The sequence below is a fragment of the Trachinotus anak genome, unplaced genomic scaffold (assembly GCF_046630095.1).
Source record: "Trachinotus anak isolate AG129_WGS33_773 ecotype Australia unplaced genomic scaffold, CSIRO_AGI_Tana_v1 ptg000003l, whole genome shotgun sequence".
Classification (NCBI taxonomy): domain Eukaryota; kingdom Metazoa; phylum Chordata; class Actinopteri; order Carangiformes; family Carangidae; genus Trachinotus; species Trachinotus anak.
The window spans coordinates 1,396,116-1,422,456 of record NW_027273854.1 but is presented as its reverse complement, the minus strand read 5'-3'; the positions used below and the strand labels follow the sequence as shown (position 1 = coordinate 1,422,456).

Genomic DNA, 26,341 nt, shown 5'->3' with positions numbered 1-26,341 from the left:
CCAGGACCTCTTCTGGGTCACTACACTGTCTCTGTGTTTTGAGAACAATGTTGCTGGCAACATTCATTTTTGATAGCGCCTGGATTTGTTTAATCACTATTTAGCTTTCTTACGAACATGTAGCACTGTAACGGATCTCACTAATAGTAAATTAGCAAAGTGGTTGATTCAACTGACTTTACAGTCAAACGTGTAAATCCCCAAAACTGCCTTCCTAGCATAGCTATCATCAGCACCTACTCAAATCCTCCCAGTGTGTTTCATAGTCACCCCTTATTTCATAGATATGAAGAAGATTAAATTGATTGAATTGATGAATACAACACACATGATGTGCTTTAATAGTAAACAACAGAAAATGCACAAGAACAGTCATAGTTTGTTGTTTTGAAGCCTTTAAAGTAGTCTCCAGGTATTTGTGCAATTACACAGACACAGTTTTCATTCACACCACATTTAGCTGTTTTATAAAAAAAACTCCTCTTTGACTATGAAGGACAAATATGGTCCTAAATGTAAAAGAACAACAAAGCTTTTATGGCAGCAAATGAACCTCACAACATTTTAAGGAGAGTAAGTGGCTATAGAGTTATACTGCATGAACAGGAAATATTGCACATAGAGAAAAAGGCTCTTGGGATGACATCATTATTAATTAAGTGAAAAGAAGGGGAAGGTGTTTGTGATTAGTTGAGCAAGGTGGAAGTGAGGTGAAGGGTACAGATACTTGTGTGACGCAGTCTACTAAACAATGAACACCCAACCTCACCCATAGCTACTGAATGTACTTCATTACCTTGCAAGCACTCTCCAAGAAAAAGGAAAAAACAAATCATATAATATGTACAAAGACAATAATTTTAGAGAAAAAAACACCTTCTGATTGACATCATTTAATGCAGACCTGGCATAAAAGTAAAGTGACACATCAAGTTAATTTGTTGAACTCAAGATACATTTCAGTCAACTGAAGAAAAACATGCATGCATGTGTATTTAATGAAAACAATAGATGTAATGAGACATTGCTTTCCTGCCCTTGAAATGAGACAGTTCCAGTTACAATTATCATTGTATTCAGGTACATACAAAGGTATATACAAAAGCCTACAAGTTGAATATCATACAGTAATGTTCCCTATGTTTTACTTGTACAATAATCAATCTGATGAGCATTTTTCACTCACAGATAATCACAATGTCATAATTCTTGGCATTTTGGGAATGAACAGTGCAAGTCAACAGAAGTACAAAGATTTTCAAACTGAAGGCTGTTTTTCACCCTCAGACAGTTTGACAATAAACTCTTCTGTATTGTCAAGGCCTTTGGACTCCTGATAAGTTCTTCAAAAGTTCAAAAGTTTGGACAAAATTGGAAATGGTCCTACCTAAAATAGACAAATTAATTTATAAAACTTAGGGTCTTCGTTGCCTTAACTTGTTACTTGACTTGAAACCTAAATTTTCGCAACTTAGGGCTTTATAATCTTCATTAGGGGCGTGGGACTGATTTGTCATCACTTGGAACTTAATTGTCTTGACTTGGATTTGACTTGGGACTTGAAACAGGACTTCATAGCAAAGACTTGAGACTTACTTCTGACCTTCACAACTATGACTTTGTCTGGTAGGAGCATGATGCTCCGACAATTAACCTGGAACTTGGCTTGAGACTGAACTGTCTTGACTTGGGACTTAACTTTGGACAGATTTGGGGCTGATTTGTCTGGAGTTGGGACTATATTTGGGACAGAATTATCTTGACTTGGGTCTTGACTTTGAACTTCATTGTCTTGATATGGATTTGACTCTGCACTGGAGACAGGACTTCAAAGCAAAGACTTGACACTTCTGACCTTCCAGACTATTACTTTGCCTGTCAGGAGCATGATGCTCCACCAACTGATTTGAAGTTGTGTGAAAAATGACACACTGTGGCATTGTAGCTGACAGGGAATCCTTTTGGAGCCAATCGGGTATTAGACATTGACACAAACCCAAGACTTGCGGCAATACAATGAGACTCTACCAACCTGATAAGACTGAATATAATTTGGACCCTGTCCAATCACAAGTTTTAATTACACTGAACCAAGTGAACCTGTGAAGACTTACACTCTCCTATTCATCTGATTGAACAGCTGAAAACAAAAGCACTGTACACATACTTAACAGCCCATAAACCCTAATTAAAGCTTATTCAGGCCATGCGAATAGTTGAATTAATTTCCAATAAGAAGACAATGTACCTTTTGATAGTTTTGTCTTTTAAGATTTGGGACTCCTTCAATTGAATTTAGCCTTTTTGAGGTATATGTACTGTATCATCTATCACTGTACTGCTGGTTCCGCTGGTAAATTATAGTCAGTAATATTGCACAAAAAAGCAAATACAAGGAGACGTGACAAAAGCATGATTGTTGCATTTAAGAGCATATGGGATTCCATACAATAAGGCATTGCTTTGATGAAAACATCTGGACAAACAGTTCACAGTTTTAATAAATGCTTAACTCACGAGCGATTATGACGTCCTCTTAAGTACTGATTGTTTCAATCATCACATCGACACAAAACTACAACTGGATCTATACACGCCTTAGTTCTGACACAGAGTACCTGATATGCAGTGATGGAAGCAGCTGACCAATCACAAACCAGGGCAGGGTTGGGTCACCACATGGATGACAAAGCGAGGAAATGTGTGAACGGAAATTAAGCAAATCCAAACGGCCATCAGGCTCCATTTTCGCCTGTGGAATGAAGCTGCCAGTCGACAGTTGTGAAAGGTTGTTTCATACACAATCATTCTATGCTACAAGCACAGTTAAAAAAAGGAAAAAAATATTCCCCTATACATATTAGATCCACACATTTCAGACATCTGTGGAAATAATATTAATATGGAGTCTTTGCCTTATCTAAAATTAAAATTATTAATTGTGAATCCATGGTAGATTCCAGGTGGGAGAAGAAAAAACCAAACAATAATGCCAGAGAGCCAGCTTTTCTTGCTTTAATGCTGCTAATATAGCCTATTTACAATCATCTATTGTATGCAACAGAAATAGCCTCTGTTTTCACTAATAAGCTGATATGTTCTGGCCATTTACCAACGAAGAAGAGTAAAATTAACCCAAAAAAAACCCAAAGCAAAAAACAAGGGAATTCATTAATTGTGCTTTTTAACCCACAAATCCACTTCATCACTGAAATGGGACAATTTTCAGAGGCACCACTTGAAGTGCTTACATCAGTCAATGAGAATCTCTAAAGCTATAACAAGGACTGAAAATACAAATCGTAAATATAATATATTTATATATTTATAAAGTTGATACAATTCCCTTCCAGTCCAATGTCCAGTTTAAAAAATATTTTCTTCATGCTGTCACATGTCTGACATGAAGGATCCCTCTTTGTGTCAGTGCTCAAAGCCCTTATGATGCTCTAAGAGAGAAATGTCTTTGCCGGGGTTGATTCTAGTTACCCCAAAATCTGGATGACACAGGAAGCTTGTGCTAAAAAGCAGGAAGAGTTTTTAATGCAGGAGATTGTTTTGACAAGAAGACTTTCCCAGGTGTGTCTCAGGAATCCTTTCACTCTGCGGTTAAACAGTTACCTCGTTCTTACTGGCAGTGCGGTATGTGTGGTGGTGGCCGGGAATGTACTGTAGGTGGTCCACCGTGTGTGTTCGTCGGGAGGCAAACGCCTGCCTCTTAGACGTGGTTGCTTGGTGGTTGACTGTCAGCGTGTTGTAGGAGTCGTTAGAGGCACTGGGTTGAGAGTGCATCTTGGTCATCTTGTGGCGGTCCACGACAGGCGTGGTTGGCATCAGCATGTCGGCGTGAGACATCGCCCGCGCCATCGCCTTCTCCCGGAACTTGTCACGCCTCATTGCCGGGGACAGCAAGGGATCCTGGGAGTGGAGGCGGTCTGCTGACAGTAGCTGCTCCTCTGAGAGGTGGCGGCTGCTCCCGTATGCAGCGGCTGCCATGACGCCATATGAAGATAAGCCGTAGTCTCCACGACGCGGCGTCCTGGGAGGAGACAGGACGTGGTCCTGGGACATGGCCCTCTGGACCCTCTGGCGGGGACGCTGACGTTGCTGGTGCTGCTGGTGCTGCTGGGGATCTGCGTTCAGCTTCACCATGTGGGTCGGTCCCCGGCCTCCGAAGTCAGGATGATGATGCTTCCTTGTGTAATAATCATCTATGTCCTTATCACCTGAGGAGTAAGAAAACAAAGGGGATGAGAGAGGATCGAGACTACTAGCTTTGCTTTGAATAAATACTCCCTTGTACAGCATTAAGTATATTTTGGTTCATAAAATGTGTTGTAAAAGTAAAGGTGCCATAAAAAAATGTGGATCCTACACTAGTTAGTGATTCCTGTTTTCCTAGAAAGCTGTTCAATATCTCTCAATAACAATCAATAAGACCCTCATGATGGGGCTCCAGGGGCCCATTACACCTAATCTGCATCATGCAAGTTGCAGTTTGCAACAATTTCTTTTCTTGTTAAATTTGACACAGTTCACTCATCAAAGCAAACACAAAAAATCTTGCAATCCATGCATTAGCATGCAAGAGCCCTGCTGGGCTTAAATATTGCAAATTCATCTGCAATATTCAAGCACCAGTCATTTGTAAAACACAATGCTGGAACTGTTTGGAATCCAAAAGGTTTTGGTCAGATTTTTGTATGTTTTGGTTTGTATTTTCTTAACCACAGTGGAAAGTAAAGACTATGAAACCTTTCCCTGCGTTCAGCTGGGAGGAAGCTCCTGATAGTTTCTCCTGGTTGTAACTAGGGCTGTGTGAACTTCCTCAGTAAAAGGTTGATTCACTAGCTGGTCAACTGGCGTCTCTGACCTATTACTGGGGGAGTCCCTGCTGACAGAACACAGTACCTGAGAGAGAATCAGTACCTGTGCTGTGCATCCTTTGTGATATTAATAAATCAAGTGACAAAGGATTCGGACCAGCTGTGGCGTGTGATTGTGTTGCTAATGTTAAAGGTAACAGGAGTATTTCCTCCCACCATGTTTTTGTTGGTATCAAGCAAGGCAACATAACTGGATTTCCCATATGAGCACAAGCTTATTATAATCATGTTGACATTTTTTAAGTGTCACTCCAAAATTTAGGTTAAAGCTTCAGCAGCTGAAATAGGTCAGTCTTTAAATGTAAATATCCTGGCCAGAACAAGAGTGAAGGAAAAGCTTGAGGGAGGAAAATGCTAATGTCTGCACCTTGGCGGCTGTTGAGGAGATGATAATGAGCATGAACACATCATTTGGCAAGTCCTATTCAGACTGTTTGATTTCTTTTGTCCTTTTTCTTTAGGAAAAACAGGACAACTCAGACTTTCATCAATGTGGTTGTCCTTCAGCGTGGAGGGGCCTCATCAGGATGCTGCACTACTCAACAGCCATGAGGTGGAGGCGCCTGAATGGGCAACCAGTCGTTTAATACTCTGCCAGAAAGCAGGTCGGTCTCTCCGCTGTGTGAGCACACTTCTAAAGTCATAATGGCTGTAGAAAACACCTCTCAGCAGACTTCCATCTACCTGCTTTTTGGCAGCTCTGGCTCACAAGGGGACGCTATCACTGAAGCTCTCTGATTAACTGTTGCGGCTGAGGGGTCGTTACCTCTGCGGTCGTTAATTATTGCAGTACACAGAGGGCGAACGGCCGTTTCAGGACCATACCACGCTTCACTGCGTCGTGGAGAAAAGTGACGATGGGGATTATTTGTCTGGATCTCAGGGAGAGATGTCACGCCTGGATGCAGAAGGTCACCTTATTGTCCCTCCACAAGGGGCTTATGTCCACTGCTCTGTGCATTCCTAATGAAGGAGGCCCGACTCTGGCCCGTGGCGATGAGCTCCAGTGTTTTTCCCTAAAGGTTTGGTTTAGATATGACATTATGGCAGAAAATGTCAACCAAACTCAACCAGAGGCTACAAGTATACAGACAATTGACAAGCCGTGGCCCACAGCTCCATTCATAGGTCAAACTAAAGTATCCAGTGGCTGTGAGAGATCTGTAGTGATTACACACTCAAATGTTAATGTGGCAGGAATTAATTATGTCCCCTTTGATAAGAAAAAAACTACATAAATGCTCGAATAAAAGGCACCAGTGATGGGGATGGAGTAGGGGTTGGGGATCATGTCATACTCTATCTACTGCTCTACTGAATTTCCCTTTTTTTTCTCCACTGTGCCATTTTCCCAAATGTGTTGAAGTTATCATCAATAAAGCTCAAATCCTCCTGCAGATGTTTCAAATTAAAAGCTTGGAGGGTGGACAGTGTTCACATCATCAGCATATAAAAGAAGATGAGAGGCAGTCTGCACACTTTTTGGCACCTGCTTTTTTGTTTTTGTGGCTCACAAAGACCTTGTTGGTGCAAACCTTTGGGAAATTATTTGAACTTTGCAAAAAAAAAAAAGAAAAAAGGTTTTTAATGAAAAACATTTGAGCAGGGAGTTTTGTATTCACTGATGACTCTGTTGCTGGACTTGATAAGTTAGTCCTGTAGAAATATACACTATTCTACATCTGCTCTCTCAGGCCTCTCTCTGGAGCTCTAGGACAACAGGTCCATGAGCCAATTAGAAGAGAGGATCTGAGCCTTCAGGTAAACACTCAGAGAAACCAAATCCTGCAAGGTTGGATGGTGGGTCCAGGTGGGTGGGGCTTGGGGCGTAGCTGAGGGTGGTGACTGCTTTATTGTGACATCACAAAGTTCCAGAAGTCCTGAAGGCTGGTTTTAAGGCTCAGTTTCTGAATACAGGCTGTGTGCATTTCTCTGTGGACTGAGGCTTTGATACTTTCACAGTATTAATATAGAACCTAGACCTGCTTTATAATCACAAACACATGGACATCTACCTTTAGACTGTGGAGCTTTAATTCACAGTAACATTAAGGTTTCTCAGCTTTGTCTAAGTGGCCAACTACAAAAGCTCTTCGTCTTCCTGTAGAGCTGCCTCTTGATTTAAGTCCTGCTTTTTATGAGTGTACACATGTTACACTGTTTACACTTTAACTGACTGAAATGATTTAAGAGGGGTGATGCGTATTACTCGATCCCTTCTCTGCAGCACTTTACAATTAACATGATTGCGAGAGGGCTAAAGGGTCCCAAGTGTGGAACGGAGCTACAAACACAGGAAATTGCTAACAGTGGCTAATTAAACCTCCAGCTCCCACTCTGCTAGATTAGGTTCAATATAGCCTGTATATTTATGTGTCAGCTATTGATTGCAGAAGAGTGTAATCATATAATGCACTAACACTCGTGAAACTGGTGGAACATCAATTATAAAGTGATCTTTAGAGGGGTTCAGAGCAGGAGTGGTGGAATTTAAGGGGAGAAAGCAGCAATATCATTATGTTTCTTTTTTCTTTTTCTTTTTGGAGGATTAAAAGGTGGCTGGTCTGTTCTGAAAGGTGCTTTAATTCCTTTCAGGGTGATTAAGGTGAAAGACAACGGAGCAAAATACGATTGGTTTCTCCTTCTTCATTGCTGCATCCTCAGAGGAGCTGAGCGGCTTATTTTAGAGCAGCGTCCTCAATCTCTGCCTCGTTGACATCACTGAAGGACGGCGTGCGTACACACACACACACACACACACACACACACGATCATTTAAAATTGCAAGTACACCATACTAATTTAATTCAGTCGTCATCATCTCTCCAGATGGTTTAATTAAAACAGCAAGTAATTATATTACTTTTAGGCCTGTTTCCAAAGACCTCACTCATGCTTGAACCTCCTATTAAATATCTTTTTCTCCCCCGTGTGGAAGGGCTTTCTTCAAGGGACGACTTTGCTTGCTTGTTTTACAAATTCTGCGGGGCTCCTGTCTCACATTCGAAAAGCCTCTTTGTAGTTCGCTGTGATTCATCTCTGTGATTTTCAGTGTGTGTACAAGGCTCCAGCGAGATAAGAGCAAAGCCTTGAGTCGATCAGGAGGAGAAAAGGCACACGTATAAAAGACGAATGTTGAACGCGCTGAGAGGAGATTGGACCGATGCGTGTTTTTCTATCACCTGACTGAAACATGAAAAAAGAGTCCAACATGTTTAAATACCCCCTTGGTGTGTAGATTCTTTTAAGATTCATGGGCAGAGCAATGCATTCACTTGGGTTCAAGCAACTGCACAGCAATTTGTTATGCATTGAATTCATTCCTGCAAATATTGTGTTGCACAACACAAATCCTCTGCAGTGTTTTCACTGACATTTTAAACCCAGAAAAGCTAATGGAAATGTTTTTTGTTTTTTTTAATGTCGACAAATCTATTAAATGTGGTAACACAACATTATACTCTACCAAGCATACAGCATGTTTCCACTGTGCTGCTTAAATCAGTCAACACAGCACGATGGCACATGTAGCCGCTCATATTCAGTGTCTGTTTACTTGATTCAAAAATGTTCAGCTAGTCTGAAAACTGAAAGAAGGATAGTTTCAGGTGGAGGATCTGAGGTTTGAATAGTCAACAGAAATTTTTGATTTTGTATAATAACTTTGTTCACTGGCACCTTGAAGTTTCTGTTTGACCCACATCTGCAAAATCCTCCTGAGCTCTACATCAGATCTTTCTACACCTCGATATTATCTACACACAATAATCAGATTAAAGAAATCAGGGTCACCATCTTCACATGTTTTCTCTCCGTTATGTTTTTATGGTTAAATCCAACAGTTAACAGTCTCAACCAGTTTAATAATAACCAATCTTAACACATTTGAACAACTGAGCATCCTCTTCTCTTCCTTATTTCTCCGACGTCGTCTCTCAAAGTGTTCATGTATCTCACTGACTGACTCGAGTGGTAAAGATTGGCTGAGAGGTGTCACATGATCACTGCAATAAAGGCTAGAAAAGACATTTCTGAATTCTCAATTATTTAATAGTGACCTCTGGTCTACAGTATAGTGACACGTGTAGATGCACGAGTCAGGCTACTGTGCAGCTTGATGGAAAATATCTTTACGTCTTTATTTTGTTTCTCTTGGTGCAGGTGAACCAAGAGGTGTCAACAGGACATTCTTGAGTTTGATTATGTCGTCCTGTAAATTCCAGGGACCTGATAATAGGTCACGCAGCACTTTACTGAACCTGAGCTCAGTGTTTTCCTTCAACACATTGTTGAAGTTATTGTGTGGTTGCTATGAGCAGGAGGACACAGAGAACCTCTTCTGTAAACACCTTTTCAGTCTTTGATGTATGACTTCTTTCACTCGTGTGCTGATGCTGTGTTACCATGGTAACCAAATGATCCTGCACATATATGGGCTTTATGTAGCTTAAAGAGATCAGGAAATGAGTTTATCATCAGTTCACTATCAGTAAATGTTTCTAATAGAAGTTTTCCTTTTGAATCACTAAATCCTGATCATTTCAGTGGAAAAACTTCAGTGTCTCCAGAGTCTGTTCTGAACTCAGTTTAAATCGGGCCTGGAATCTTTTATTCAGATGCCACATTAAAAGCATGTTTCTCAACAGATCTTGAACTACAGTTCTGTGTGTGAAAACTGTATATGAGTTGTGTGGTTTTTTTCTGGGTTAACGGCTCTACACTGACTTCTTGAGACTTCCTGTTTAAACAAATAAATAAAAATCTGGATAAACATAAAACACATGCATCTGATCTGGAGAGCAGGAGGCATGCACTGGCCGTGAGGTTGAAATGGCAGCATCCACGTCATCGACGAGCTGAAAATGCCACAGCAAAGATGATGAACTGTAGCATTGCCAAGACATTAAAGCGCCATCCTGTTGGCTTATAGAAGCCATTCAGCTGAAAAAAATGGCTCTTAATATGTCATTAAGAGACATTAGCAACATGACATGGGCCGCAGATGGAGGCAAATTACATGCCAATTAGATGTCAGTCGATGGGCCGATAGATGAGTCGATGGGAATGAGTATGGAGGCTTTAGCATGTTGTCATGCATTTTAAGGAGTTTATTTCCCCGAAAAGGTGGAGAACTATCTGCATGATGAGGCACCAAACATCTGGAGATACTTATCATGATGCATGTCTCTGTAATGGACATTCAGACGTTTAATCAGGCCAGATGCGGCGAATGCAGCAACCCTTTAATGCACAGGGCACGAGGGTGACGTCATTCCTGGCGTTTTTTTTTCTTTTTTTTTTAGTGCATCAGGCAAAGCACGGCGACAGAGGACGAATGAAGGACCACCTACTTAATCTGTGGAGAGAGGAGGAGTATTTACTTAAGTCAGACTTGAGGGCCAGCTCATAGGAGGGCGGCAGATGGCTGAGGTTCTGGAAGGACCTGGACAGCGACAGGTCGTAGGGCTCTGTGGCCGAGGTCAGGATGTTGTTCATCCGCTGGGGTCTTTCTACAGGGGGACAGAGGAGGAAGTGGTGCAGTGCAGTCAGAACACGGGAAGTCAGGAAGATGGGTATGAATGGCAGCTTTTAGGTGAACTCTCACACTGTCTGATGGAGGTACTGGAGGTCAGCTTTAAGGATCTGCCTGAGGAGGCCCGCTGGGATTCCTGGATGTGATGCCTGGTGCAGCAGAGCTTATTATAAAGACTAGTGTGCAGGGGTATTAAAACCTATGCAGGGAGCCACTTTACATCATTTCAGTTTACTTCTGATTCAGACCACAGTTGTTGTGAATTTTTGTCTGCTTTATTTGAACACAGGACTTTCTTGCAGTCTGAGAGAACATTGACAGAACAGATACTAACTGTAGCTGGCAGCAGCCACTGTGTAAGGAGTTTAGAGCCTCGATGTTTCCTACGATGTGGAAAAGTCCAGTTGTCTGTTATTTTCCTCCAGACATTATTTTTCAATATATTCTCAGTTGTATGATTATTAATTCACTGGTTTAACAGATAAGACCTGGAGACAGCTACAGCTTGTTCAGATCAATGCTGCTGCTGTAATAATAAGAAAACAGAGCACAATAGTCCTGTTCTTCCGTCTCTGCACCAGCTTCCAGTCAGATACAGAGCTGGATTCAAGGCTTTACGTATTGTTTACAACTCATTAAATGGTCTGGACCTTACATATATTTCTGAAACAATGAATGTATATGAACCTAATAGGTCTCTAAATCTGCAGGAGCTGGTGAGTTTATGGTCCCCACAGTTAAAACTAAAGAGGCTGATGAGGCTTTCACTGCCCACTGCTTGAACCAGGAGCTAAAACCTGCTCTGTTTTCCACTTCCTTCATTCAGTCATTTAAGTCATTGAGTCATTCAGTCATCTTTGTATCTTTAATTAGATATTACCTGTTTTATAATTGTATCCTTTATATCTGTTAAGCACACTTAATGACCTCTGTGTATGATAACGTACTTGCCTAATTCCTTATACAGCTTCCAAATAAGCAACTTTTTTTTTTGTTTTGTTTTGCATGGCTGAACTTAAAAGGCCTCAATGACTTTGCAACATTTACAAGAGCACTGTCACAGTTAAGAACTGGTTATAAGAAGCAGTTGAGAAACCCTCCCCTGGGCATCTGATGTTAGTGTTCATGATTGTTGACAAGTTGTTGCATCAATACAATTTACTAATTTGTGCTTATTTGCTTCGGAGGCAGCTGGAGACTGCATCTGTTAACTGCAGCTCAAGTGACACTTGGTTTATTTGGTAGAACGCCTCCAACAGTTTGTGATATGTGTGGCGCCGTTAAAGCTCCCCGTGACGCGCAGAGCTCCTGTGGCTTCAAAATTTGGGACGCCCAGTCATGGGTCAGGAGGCATGGCGGGTGGGGAGGGCTGGGATACGGGCAGGGACTCTGGATTTAAAAATAGGATCGGGTGACTACTGCCGCAAGGAGGAGAGGGACACACAACACTGAGGAACTTATGGTGCAAGAGGGGAGATGTTCACTGAGTTGGAAAAAGTATGTGTGCGGGTTTGTGGGGAAGGTAGAGCCGGTTAGAGGAGTGAAGGACGGAAAAAATAATGTGCAAAGAAAAGATTTCGAGATTGGACTAAAGGTCATGGATTATAATGCAGCGGCGTGAAGTTTTTGTGACTGCAAAAAATACACAAGCGGTTATAGAAATGAAAGAAAAAGGAGAATAGAAATGACCCCCAGTGTGCAGGTAAACAACTCTGATCTCTACATGATACATGAAGAAGAAAAGATGAAGAAAAATACACATAAACACCATGTGCATGTGTATTACTTACCGTATCTCATTTGTCTGTGGGCTAACAAATCCAAGTGAGAAAAAAAGGATCAATGACAATCAATGTGCACAGTACGTTTCAACCAAACCTCCCATACGAGAGGCTGCCATGGGTTAACACAAAGTCCAAACCAGCAACTCGTGAATTATGCATTGCAGCCACGATCCTCGTCAAACGCTAAATAGACTTCAAAAGCACTGTTTGAAGAGTTTTATTTGGCGCCCGAAAGTACTTTTGAAACCCATTTTCCCAGTGAAAAGGGCGCCCTGTTTAAGAGGCAGACGAGCACACGCCGGCAGGAAGTGGACTGCAGCGCTCCGCTAATGGTGGAAAACTTTGTATAATGACTCGGAGGACGGTCTCTTAGTTTTAAACCTGAATACACCGACACAAAACATCTGCCTGTGCAGATTTCAGAATATTAAAGAGGGGATTTTTGGAACAAATAAGGCCTGATTCCCTCTTTAATTACACGGTGTTTCATTTCATTGGCGTCTACTTTCAGGACCGTTCAGTAATTCCACACTGAGAGCTGCTCTCCTTTCACACCAAATCACATTTAGAGAAATAGATGGGATGCAATAACAGCGATTGGATTTTCAATAACTCCGAACTGCACAGATGATCCTTTGATTATCATACACTTTTTTTTTTTTTTTTACTTTTCATTTTCTCTCAAGACTTCTTTATCAGCTTCTCAGATTTTAATTTCCCTCTGAAAGATACACTTTAGTTGTTGAAATTGGAAATAGTCCACCTCAAGAATTGTTTGGCTCACTTTCATTTAGAGACGGATAATAATGCATATCATTTTTTGGAAAGCCAAGTCAGGTCAATCACCATCTTCCAATCTGGCCTAAACTTCACAGAACTTTTTGCAGCGTGATGAGATCTGGTTTCCTACTTTACCAAACTTCTATTTTCATTCTAGGTTTATGACTCTACATTAGTGTGTTTTCTTACCCAGTTTGGGAGTGAGCGCGGTCAGGTCCAGGTGGCTATGCTGATAGTCGTGGTGGTGGTTTCCTAGTGTGAAGAAGAACAGGAAGAGTTAACGCTGAATTTCAACACAGTGGCTTCAACTCACAGGAGGAAAATCAGACATAACAGGTGTAAACGTAGACTCTATATTTAGTCCTTGCCCTGGACATCAAAGGGTCAGTTCACTCAAATTATGAAAGAAAATAGACTTTCGCTCTCGACCTTTGAGGTATCTAACCCCCAGTGTTTGAGATTTCTTTAGCAGCCCCAAAGATGGGGGGTGGTAAAGGTCTGCTAACAGCTTCTGGAGTTCAGACTGAAGGATTTGGACCTGCAGCAAACTTGCAGAAGATTTAGGTCCCTACTGACTCTGACTCTGTTTAAATCCATGGTGGAAATATTTTAATTCTCCACTGCCTTTGACTGAACCTTTAATAATTTAGTGATGAATTGTATTATGCTCTTCTTTACTGCTTCATTTCTATCTCCCATTTCAGGGATGTCAGTGTTGGTCAGTCAGCCCAGCACTTTGGTCCAAACTAGATTACCATGAAATTTGGTATATACGCCCACTGTCCCCGGACTTTCCTTTGGCACCCCCATGAGGTCAACGCTTGTGGTTTTGAGTGAAATGTGAACAATTACTGCCCTAAAATAACCCGAACTCTTCATCTGGCACCATCATCATCAACGTTTTAATTTGTCCATGACAAACACCTGCAAAACTAATGGCATTCACTTCAGCCTCTGCTGTGCTTTGTGTTTAGCGCTAATTAGCAAATGTTAAATGCTAAACAAAAACAGGGAGCATGCTAAACATTGCAGCATTGTAATTGTGAGCATGTTAGCTATCCATGCTAACGTTAGGATTTAGCTTAAAGCATCACTGTGCTCGGCCTCACTGAGCTGCAGACTCTTAGTTTTTGCTGGTGCATTTAAATTGGCCTTTTGTAATGTGTGATATAAACCTAAAAAACACTGACACGCTTTAAAAAAGTCTCTTGCATTACAAGCTGCTGTAACACTGCGACAAATGTCATCCTCATGTTCAATAGATTATCAGGTGGCTTCTCCATTCTTTAGAGCTTTGATTTGTTCAGTGCGTCTCAAGTGGGCAGTAAACTGTCACTGCTCAGTTATGGGTCTGTGAGTGTTTCTTCCATTTGACAGAATCCAGTGTAACGCTGCTTTGCTGAAATGATTGATTGCAGCCTCTCGTTGAGAGGGAACATGGCTGCACCTCATGGTGATCCGTCTTTTCTGTAAGTGACTCATTTGATGTTGTGCTAACATCATTATGTGTTGTTCAGGTGGTTAAAGAACAAAGCAGAATCATCTGACACCTCCATCACTGAGCAGAAATGGGGAGTTCAAATCATTTTCAGAGAGTGGAAATATTGCTTTTATTCAATTACACCTGGTTTTTCTGAACAGCGGAGCGTACAAAGAATGGATATATGATGGTAGTACCTTATTTGCATTTAAATACATTCATCTATCATCCTGTAACAGCACTAAAGACAATAAAAACAAAGCACTGATAGCTTAAAACAATGTATGTGAGCGCTTCAGCTATAGCTGTGAACAGATGACAGGGGGGTTGTGCTCTGCTTTCAGTAAAGATCAGCACTGATGCTCCTCTCTCAGCGGGTGGATGTGGCATTTCTGACAAATGTTGTTTGACTTTTGCTAAATTACTCTGCTATGAACTCAAACTTCAAATTAAATTGGTTTTGCACCAAATAAATAACTGCCTTTCACTATCAGAGTAATTTCTTTTTTTTTTTTTAATTTCTTTTTTTATTTTCCACACAGCAGAGAAGGCAACTGCGTCATGATTTTCACACATTAAAATGTAGCACAAGTGTTTAACCACGGTTCAAAAGTTTATCACCCTGAGAGGATGGGTTTTCTTACATGTGTGTGATCCAATTATCCCCTTTATGTGAGGTATCTGCTGCTATTGTGCAGCCACTCTGGCACTAAAAATAATATGTTATTTGTTTTCAAGGAGTGTGCATTTCAAAGAAAAGTGTGGTCCTAGCACACAATGATATATCCAGGCATGATTCAACAGTGAGCGACTGCACAACACAAAGTAGTCAGAGGAAACTCATTCGCACCAAATGCAGTTATTTCTGAGGCTGGAGAGCTTTAGTTTGGTTTGGTCTGTGGATAACAGCGTCATCTGAGCTCAAGTGGAACCGACAGGCTACAGCAAGACGCCTCAAACTGTGACTCTCTGTCCTCAAGTAAACTGCAGCGAACTGAAGAACCTGAGGACCCCAGCAACACGGTCGAGAGGAGCAATCACACATTCAGCTCTGTCTTCATCTGCTCTCGTGCACCAAGAAAGGAAAACCAGACCAAAGGACAGAGATAAGTTCATCATTTTGATCTGAAATCACATCCAACAGAGTCTGATTTTTCCACATCTTTTCCCACCAAAAGCACAAGAACAGGACAGTGTATTTAGTAAATGCAGGTTAGTGCACTGCTGCTAATATATCATAGTCTCTCCTTTTGCACCTGCTGCTGAGAGGCTCAAAAATCCATAACATGAAGAAAATGTAGGAGCATAATACACTAACTACATAAATGTATGAGGACTCCTGAGCACTCCTCCCATACATGATATTTCAACATGTGATTCATGTGCTGCTCTAACAGTCTCCCTTCCTCTGGTGTCGGTCTTTGCACCAGGGATTCAGCCACAGGAGCATCAGTGAGGGGCCGATGCAGGCTCCTAGTTAGTATTCAGTTCATCCCAAAGGTGTTGGAGGGGGTTGAGGTCAAGCTATTCAAGCGGAGAAACCATTTCTTTATGGACTTTGTGCACAGGGACTCTGGCATGAAGAAGGTGGAAGAAAATGATTGGCTAAAGGTAATCTGTGTTTCTGTGTATGGGAACTACTACAGGTACAGGTGGGCAATGGTGTCCACCTTCTTTTGGCCATACTGTACTTACATCCACCCCAACAATGTAATACACATACATGCATCCTACAACAGAGCTGCTAAAAACTAATAATGTTCAAATAAATAGCTACAGCTGGATTCAAGGGGTAAAAACAGATACATGTACAAGAAGATGTAGACACAAACTGATATTAAGTCTTCTGCAGTATCTTTTCCCTCATCAAAGTAAAAGCAAAATTTCAAATTCCCTGTTTACATCTGGAATTAAAATGTGTTTAAGGTGATTGGATCATGCTCAGGGAGGCATCATGACCACATCGAGCACAACTGTAAATGAAATTGCATTGTTAATCCACATGCAGCTGCAACACGAAGGTGGCAGTTTGGCAGCTAGCAGCCATTAGCAAACAGGAAAACGTAACACAGCTTCACAGATAACTGCCATCTTCTTCTGTTCTTCTTCTTCTGTCCTTTTTTTTGTTGTTTTTTTTTTTTTTTTGGAACCAAGAAAACGAAAGGAGGATGTGACCTGAGCTGGTCAGAGAGATCGGACGTCGATGTGGACGCTGGAAAACATTAATATCATGTGTAATGTAATCAGGGTAAAATCAGATCTAGATACGATGCCGAGTGTAAATCACGATACATGATATTATCGCAGGGTTTGTTTTTTGAATGTCCTTGTATCCTTGTAGTTTGTGTTTCAGGGATTTTTAAAAAATAATATATAATTATGTTTCAGGTGTTTTTTTATAATATATAATTATGTTTCAGGTATGAACAATGCTGCCACTCTTTGTTTGACATTATAAAACTTCTCGCATATGACATAGCATAAAAATTTGTTTTTCTTCCAAACAATCAATGAATAATGTCAATAACAACCTGTGATTGCAATACTAAACTACTTCTCATACCACTGTGCTGGACGTGATGTTAAAGCTTTAATCTGTTGCTGCTTCAGTCAGGTGACAGAGGAACTGGAGCAAATCTCAGGGGATTTCTTCCTCTTCTTCTAAATATCAGTTCTTTTCATTCACATTGAGGTGATGACTTCCTGAATCCAGCTGACAGAGCTCAGCACTGAGTGAAGTGCAGGACAACATACCTGCAACGTGTGAATACACACTGCAGCAGCTCTTGCTGACAGTAAAGCGTGTCACAGGGATTGGCTGGAGTAATACAGGCAGCTCTGTCACAAATGAATCGAATGCTTCCAGGTTCCAGCGGGTGGACAGAGGGGATCCCACTGTGACCCAGATCCATTTTAAACGCCTCGCTCTGGGGAAGCTGATGGACAGACGTGGGCTGCAGGAGGAGCCCATGCTATGTCATTATGCTGGCAGAGTGTGAAGTACCATGTGGACCTGGTGGGACAGATCACCTCGTTTTGCCCTTGTGCATATGAATGTGTGATGGAGAGGGAGAGTGACACAGAGGGAAAGCTTTCTAAGCGGCTGCACCTTCGAACTGCTCAGGACTTTAACCTCTAATGGATCTGTGATGAGCCGCAAACCTCTGAAGGAGACATTTCCGACTGAATTACCCACATCTGAAGAAGTCACAGCCGAATCAGAGCAAATTCCAAACAGGTTATCAGTGGAAATTACATCGTTACCCGTCCAAATGCAGTGCAGCTGCCAACAATGACAATTTATCATCATAATCATCATCATCATCATTACTTTGAGGTGATGCTTCACCCAAAAGCTTTTATTATCAAATTATGTGAAAAAATTGTCCCAAAACGTTTCAGGACTAAAATATCAAGCCCTTCAAGTTCCTTTGATGCGTTTGTATTTCAGTTTCCACAGCTGAAATACAAACAGTGCAGTGACGATAAAACTAACAGACTCATCTGGACAGACTAGTTTGTCTAATGTAACTGTGCTGTCACTTCCCAGGCAGAAAAATAAATCTGGCTCATACCTGACTGGGCCACATGCTTGTTTGCTTGTGGCCCAGTTCCATGTCAACGTCCATGGAAACTTATAATAATAATAATAATAATAATAAAAATACTAGAAACCTGTGAAAAGTATCAGGGTTTCTTGGTGATTTTTCTTTTTTCTTTTGGTCTGTCACAAGTGTGACACAAACTGTTATTTTAACTGTTATTCCAAGACCCACTATTTCATACAAGCCACATTGAGTGTTTGAAGGATGCTGTCCACAAGTTGTCGTTGCTCTTTTTCTTACCTCTTTTTTTTTTACTGGAGAAAACTGCCTTTTTCTGGCTCTGGTTTTGTGGCAAAGAGCAGCACTGATACAAATAAAGAGAAGTGAATGTGTTCAAGCTGCAGCCAAGGCTTTAATTAATATTGGCTGGTATTCATTTTTGATGTCTTGTTGACACCACATCTGTATTCTGTGCCTCTTAATGACGAGTTTCAGTGAATTGGAAATAAAAATAAAAAAAAGTTGCTCTTTCCACTTCCTGCACTCAGTTATGGTGTTTCTCTCTGCACATGAATGGATCTTATTTCTGTTTACAAGTGAACCACGTCTGCCTGAAATCATCACATCCTGTAAAGACTGGGCCTTTAAAAAAAAAAAAAAAAAAGGTTTTTACCAATCATATCCTTTGCTGACAAAAAATCAGTTAATTTTTCATATCACAAGCTGCAGCTGGGAAACAAACTCTCACTCTCTCCTGCATATAAAAGACATTTCTTACATCAGTTACACTGGTTCACACAAACGGTCTCTCAGCCTCGCCCACGCAGTCGTGAGTGTGTAGTGACGTCTCAGGGAGCATGGCTTCTTGGAGTCTGTGAATTACTAACAAGGATAAGCACAGATTTATCTGATGTCTTCTACGATATGTCAGAAGTCACATCACACAAAGCTGCCGTTATCCTTGCCGTGGAATATAGGACTCCATGAATTAAGAGGAAAACTGAAGGATCCGAGTTAACAGCTGAGGCTGGAGTGAGATCTGGGTCCTGACATTAAAACCTGTGACAAACTGCTGTTGCTCTATAGCCGAGTCTTTTTCAACAGCCCAGGATGGATGGAGTGCCTCTTAAAGGTTTGTCATTCTCCTGCTCCTGCAATTTCACCTGCTGTCCAGATCTAACAGCTTCCATTCTTCAGGTTTCAGACTCCACCTGATGCTCGAACCCGGCTGCAGGGATTTTTCTCCCACTCGGCCACAGGAGCATCAGTGAGGCCCTCAGGGACTGAAGGATCCGGGTTAACTGGAGTGAGGCTGGGTGCTGAGAGAAAGACCTGCACTGTGAAGAGAATCTGTTAAAACCAAACTAGGTTTCAAAACTCTCACATTATATGGCCAAAAGTATGGGGACACAAATCATAATTCTGCAATATACGGTGACAATTGTGTGCTTCCACTTTGTGTTTTTGTCCGTCCCATTTCGAACATGTCCCCGTGCACAAATCAAGGCTCATAATAAATGGTTTTCCCAGTGAGAACTTCACTGCACAGTCCTGACCTCAACCCCATCCAAAACCAAGACAAGGCCTTAGTAGGCATTTGAATTAAAATAACAGTATATAACAATTATATTATGGAAGCCAACAAAGGCCATAACTTGCAAATATTATCAGGAGAAAAGGATTTTTTGTTTTTATTTTGAGTTTTGTTGTGGAAATAACAGGATAATTATTCCGTTATCTCAAGTAAACAAACAATTGTTGATATGTCGTTATCTTCAGATAAAAAAAAAAATTGAGAATATGGCCTCTCTCAGCTTCCGTACTCCATAATCAATATAATTGATGCATTAAAAAAAAAAAAAAAAGAAAAGAAAAACAGAAGAGGTTTTGTTGGTGTGGTGCTTCAGGTAAAGGTGAACCGAAGAAACACAATCAATCTAAAACAGTGGTCATCAAAGTGGGGTCTGAGGACCCCCAGGGGTCTTTGAGGGGGTTCCTGGGAGTCCCTGGCAAAAAGTGGATAATTTATTTTCACTTTCCATCTAGTAACACAATGACGACGTATGACTGTTTTGGTTCCAAACACTTTATGTAATAAAAGTAAAAATCTAATCAGATGAGGGACCCTGTGACAAAATCCTATTAAAGGGAGGGTCCATGGTCTAATTTGTGTCAGTTTCCTTGATGTGAAAAAGTTTGAGAATGACCGATCAAGGAAACCACTTCAGTTGGAGGGTTTCATCAGATGCCAAAATACTTTCTACACCACAAGTGGAAGGAGAGCATTTATCTTGAAACTCATCACAATCACAACAGCTTCTTTCTCCATCTCAAAGAATCAGGCAGCCAGTGCAGATGGAGCAGGACTGGTCTGGATATGTACAGGGTTGCAGTGGAGTAAACACCGAGCTCAGGACAGGGGGGAGTGGCGACAGTAACGTCTGCCCTGGGGGAAGGCAGACTCAGAATTGGATGCAGGGATGAAGGTGGGGCTGAAAAACAGCAGCAGCGTGTGAAGGTGTAGGTTTCAGGTGAGTGGTGCGGCAGCAGACATGGACAAAAAAAAAGAAAAAGAGCAAATCATTGTCGGTTCATGTTTCCCGAGGGGAGTATGTCATACCAGTGCAGCGGCAGACTCCTGTTGCTGCCTGAACTCGCAGCTTCACCTCATTACTGTAACAGGAACATGTGCTCGTACATGTTGCTCGACACTGTCGCAACAGATTCTTGGCTGGATGATTGCAACCTTCCTTTTTTTTTTTTGTTTTGCTGGAGCAGTAACCTCATTGAGATGCAATGCCAACACTGGTCTAATGCGGCAGTCACGTCACATCGAGCAGCCGAGTGTGAAAAGCCTCTGAGTTGTAATTCAGCTCAGAAATGTGAATTTCTGACAGCGACAGCGACAGCTCCGACGTTCTGATAAGAACTGTCAACAGACTGTCGAACGCACCATCGCTGGCAGTTACATCAATGTAATATTAACAATAATACAACCAATTCAGTTTGTTTGCATCTGGTTTAATTTGTTAATCATGGACTACAATTACATAGCACAACAAAAGTAGCAACTCTAAGCTGTTTATCTGTGACTGCAAGGTTAGCACTGCAGGCTAAACACTAGATGGTATCCAGTAGCTTATTCAGTGCAGGTAGTTAAAACTGTTCAAGCAGTAATGACTAATAACAAAGTGTAAACACTCCCAAGTCAGAATGAAGGGTTTGTTTTTCCTGCAGCCAACATACGGCCTTCATCCCAACATCAGCTTCAGTCTGACCTCACCAGGTTCCAACTCTGGTGGAAAAGCCTGAACCTAGCAGAGCGGTGACATTAGAGACACTAATGGTTGCCTCTCTTCCTATTGAACTTAAATGGCAAACACAGACAACATCTCTCCTGCTGGAAATAGTTTAATGACAAAACTTTGATGGTTTGAAGCTAAAAAGTAGAATCTAACAAACTGAAGACACTGTGTGGCAGAAGTTAATAAGTAGAAACCCACTGAGCATTTTAAAGCGTCCTCTAGTGTCTGGTGTAAAGTGAAGGCAGCAGAGTTTCCAGAAATGAATTATCCAGTAATTCTTCATAATTATGCTCCATGTTTTCGAGTAATTACGTTGTTAGTTGGGCAGGAAGCAAACTGTTGGTGAGCAGGTTGATGAATGATTAAAAGACGGAGAAAAGGCATTCTTTGTTAAGACACCACAAACTGGAAAATCACCATCGAGATCTTTTAATGACTTTGCAATTACGGGCCGAGCTCGGCTGCTCGTTGGCATTCAGTGACATTCAGCGTACAGAACACCAAGTCTGAACGTTTACGACTTTCCCTCAGATTCTGGAAGAGCGTTTCAGCTGAGACTCGGCTGATTTGGGTTCGAGCGAGTTCACACTTTGATCAGATGCGACTGTGTGGTCATGGGTCATCAATTCACCCTGAACAAACGAGACTCATTGTTTAGCCTCTGCTGTGCAACACCTCACACATGGAGGGAAGAGGAGGTTGTGATCCCGTTGTGTTTAATTGTGTATTTGTTGCTCTTTGTGTGCCCCTCCCAGCCTCCAAAAACACAACAGGGACAGGAGAGCTGAGACCATCGGCTCGGCATTACACATGACGACTTCCCACCAGAGGCCCCTGCAGCCGAGGATCTTTGTTTCTCCTGTATTGATTAGGGATTGTGTGTCTCAGCTCCCGGGCACATCATACTCTCCCGACATGCTTTTTCCAGTCAAGAAAAGGCTCAGTCTGTTGTCTCCACACCCCCCCACCCCCACCCCACCAGGCTGACCTTGTGAGTTCTTAACAGGAGTAAGAAACACCAGCAGACAAACTCCTGAGCTCTCCAGAGCCTGCAGGCCGGAGAAACAGTGATAAACGATCGTGGTGGAGGAAGGAGATGAAAAAAGCTGCACCTTTAAAATACACACTGTGTATCCAGTGGTAACTACAGCTCTGGATACACAAAGGTCACACTCATCATATTTTCTAATTTGTTGCTTTTAGTAACCGGGGGACTTTAGGCTCTTCAGTTAAACACCTGGTGGACATTTGATGAGCTGATTCCAGTCAGTTCGGACGAGGCTTTGACACCATGTTGCCTTAAGTTAATTAAGAAAATAAAGTTTTTTCAAAAAATGTAGCGACCTTTTTATAGTTAATGGTCTAAATCAGCTCATTGCCAGACTTTTCAATAAAAAAGCAAAGGTATCTTAAAAGGACAAAGAAAATAAAGTTGGCATATTCAAAGTCTTAGCCAGGACATTTCGATCCAAAGCTCACAACCTGAGGAAATCTGTTGACCAGCCACCAGAAAATTAAATCTGACTAAGCACAGTTTTCCATTTACACATCGAGGGTGGAGCAGTGTTAGGACTCAGACACGACTCCACCTTTGTTTTTAGCTGTTTTTGGTCTCTACCAACCCCTGGAAAAGCAGCTGTGCCTGCTGTGTGTTGGGCAGAGCCATCCTCCTGAAACAGCTGCTCACAGCTGGAAACAAGGTTGATGACGTTACACTCGTCAGAAAAACAGGGAGAAAAATAGTAAAAATATTCATCAGAGTGAAGTTTCGGCAGAAGCTTTGCCTGTGGGAGGAAACAAAACAATGGATCCCAGACTTTCAAAATAAGACCTCTTTGTGGATCACAGATAACCCCACCATATAGCTCAACTTTTAACCATCAAGAATGAGATACACAATGAATAAATTACTGACCTCTTAACATTTTAACACTTTTTTAACATAATGACTTACTACAGTTATGAACAATTTATTAAACAATTTTAAAATACATCTCATGTTTTATTTATCCTGACCACACACGTCTCTTTACCCTTTAATCAGAGCATTTTCAATCTTTTTAGAGAATTTATTGCATTTTAAACTTGTTACAGACCATTACTGCTCTTTTGACTTGTCACAATGACACTTTAAGACACATATTGATTTGATTAATTGTTAATATAAAAACTGGATGGACTCACTGGACATAATTCACCATAATTGCTGTGCTTTGCTTCTCTGTGCCTTCGTGTGTTGGTCTGTGGACACGGCTTCTTTAAAAAAGTTTCTGGGTGAATAACTCTCTCCTCCACTGTTTAGGTTCCATCAATATTTTCCTGCAACTCCTACACTGTTTTAATTTCCCCATTGTATCTGATGGTTTACAGTAAATGCTGTGTCAGACACAGTAATCCCCTTTATTTCAATACATGAATGAATTAAAAAAAACACACTTAGTTTTAAAGATATAATGAGAAAAATTTGAGAAAGTTAAAGACTTTCAATTCCTCAAATTAGATTTCTTTTACTTTGCAGAATGAGAGAAAATGAGAAAAGTTTGAGTGATGCTAAGCTAACACAGTAAACTGGGTCTGTGACTAATATGGATGTCTAGCAGGAGACTTCTTTCCTCTGTAGATGTGTTATCTCTCCTTTCTCTCCAGAGCAGGCTAAACTAAGCTTGGTGCTGCTGGAGGAAAATAAAAAGCATGAGTGTCTCACCGTTTACTGACGACTATCAGGAAGCCTGTGGGTTTTATTTTACAGCCGTCTCCGGCAGTGGAGCGTTTCTTGGCTCAGCGCTGGATGTCTTTGAGCGAGTGGCTTTGTCTCCTTCACACTTCTGTCGCTTTCACAATTAAAGCAACAAGTGCCCTTTTCTTTCCAGCCTCCTGAGTGATGTGCGATGATTAGAACAGATAATTACATCTATTTACATATAAATGTGATTGATACTTGTCCTACAGAGTTAAGCTTCCTAAAGCTGCCGCAGGAGCTGATCTCGTTATAATCTATCCATAATATTTGGATCCTCCATCTGAAGTTACCTAATTAAATGATCGTTCGTGACGAGTAAACAATTGGGGATGATGATGCTAATTAACGATGGCAGAACACTGTGAGGCGGTGCGTGTGCAGAGACACTACTGTTGCATTCGTCTAATGATGTTAATTAGGAGACTTTTGATTAATACGGCTTCATAAAAGAGACGTAGTAAGATCTGTTTTTCCCCCAGTGTGACGGAGCGACTCCGTCACAGAGTGTGGGTCACGCGCAGACAAATGCACACACACTGCCGCTCGCTAATAAACCTCGCTATTATCCCTCGTTTCAGCAGCGTGACCAAGGATACACTCTGCTACTTTCATTAACACAAATGTTAGATTTGCGTATTAGTTGAAGTGCGAAGCAAATCCGCCTCGCCGACCCCCATCGATGAGACTGGCAGAACAGAAGCATCACATTTTTCTCTGTTACATAATACGTTCTGGTGTTTTTCTTCTTTTTATTTTTTTGGGGATTTGTAGGCGTTTATTTCATGACAGTGGCGAGTGACAGGAAATGGGACAGAGAGCAGTTTTTACTCATTTATGCTGCAAATAACTTGGTTTAGGTCGAGGAGAAGCGTCTATGAGAATATAGCTAATCCTTGTTGCCCCGCCCCCACGATGGGTCCCACCCTGTTGTTGAACCGTGATATATACGGTCAGTAGGATCACGCCATCCGGACCAAGAGTACAACAGTCGGTGTGGCTGACATACACACACACACACACACACACACGCTCTCTCTCTCTCACACACACACACACACACACACACAGAGCTCACTAACGTACCTCCTGTGATTATTGAGTTTTGCTGAGATTGGATCAACCTTAGTGAACTTCACACTGAGAAAAAGCTACCACACACACACACACACACACACACACACACACATTTCTATATTATTTTGTTTTATGAAGCTAGTTCACAGCTCTAGTTTATCTGGAGTTTGGTTCTTTGATTGAAGCTTTGTCCTGTTTCTCCTTTCAGTTTCCCTCAGTTTCTGTTTGTATCAGTATCATTTATCTTCTCACTAAGAAAGAACTTAAACCAGTTACATCTGGTTGTGTTGCTGCCTGTTTGGGCTTTAACACCTGGATGAGATACATTTGGGTTTAAGAAGCTGTAAATAATTTATGTGATTTAAAAAAAAGTGTTCATTGTATATAATTGTCAATATGAAGCCTAGTGGGGGCTACGGGTTTAAAAGGGGGCTGAATTACAGGAGAGTTAACGTCTTTTGAACTTCCAGATTTGTGAGTTGGATGTATTTTTATTTTTATGTTTTGAAAGATGAGTCATTGATCAAAGCTCGTTTGTAATATTTTCTCCTCTTTAAATAGAGTGTTTTATTTTTCTGTTTCTTTTATCTTATCTGTAATTTTTACTGTTTGCACATAGGGAGGCTGGCATAATAAAGATCACACCATCGTTAGATTTTTTTTTTTTTATACCGAGCGACTTCTCACTGTCACACTGGGTCTAAATGATCAGGTTCCTCCTCCACAGCATCGACTGCCCTCATGAGGATCTGAGATGAGCACTTGAGTGATAATGCCAGCTCTCATTAAAATCTGAGCACAGTGGGACTTTTGAAAATGTCAAGATGAACCCAAATGGTTTTTAAAAATCAGGAGGACCTTTTTAAATAGATGCCGTAAACCCCATTTTCATAACGGCGAGCGTCAATATCTTGATTGTGTATTCGTACGTTTACGATGTAATCAAGTTCGTGCTCCCTGCTGTGCTGTCTAATTTTTATCAGCTCTGCCTGAAGCCGGATGAAGGTGTTCGGAACATTTTCTCACTTTGTGCAGCCTTGTGTCAAACATGCCCTGTGGTCAGGTCGCGCCTCAACAGGTACACAGTCAGACTGCTTATTAAAACTCTGGCTTTGAGCCCAAAGAGCCACCGGGTACTTCTGAGCTTGCCAGTGGGCTGCAGGTGCAAAGTGTTTGCCAAAAGGTGTTGAGTTGGAGGTTTGACCCCCGGGTCA

General features: G+C 41.4%; 1 protein-coding gene across 1 annotated transcript in view; it reads right to left on the bottom strand.

Moving 5' to 3' along the window:
* Nucleotides 1–1,093: 1,093 nt before the first annotated feature.
* LOC139610542 (protein shisa-6) overlaps nt 1,094–26,341 on the bottom strand; it is a 77,371-nt gene continuing 52,123 nt past the window's right edge. The window contains exons 6-8 of the mRNA XM_071465087.1: nt 13,173–13,235; nt 10,268–10,396; nt 1,094–4,226 (exon numbers count right to left, since the gene is read on the bottom strand). Coding sequence (XP_071321188.1) covers nt 3,610–4,226; nt 10,268–10,396; nt 13,173–13,235 — 809 coding nt within the window. The 3' untranslated portion in view covers nt 1,094–3,609. The remainder of the gene's footprint in view (nt 4,227–10,267; nt 10,397–13,172; nt 13,236–26,341) is intronic.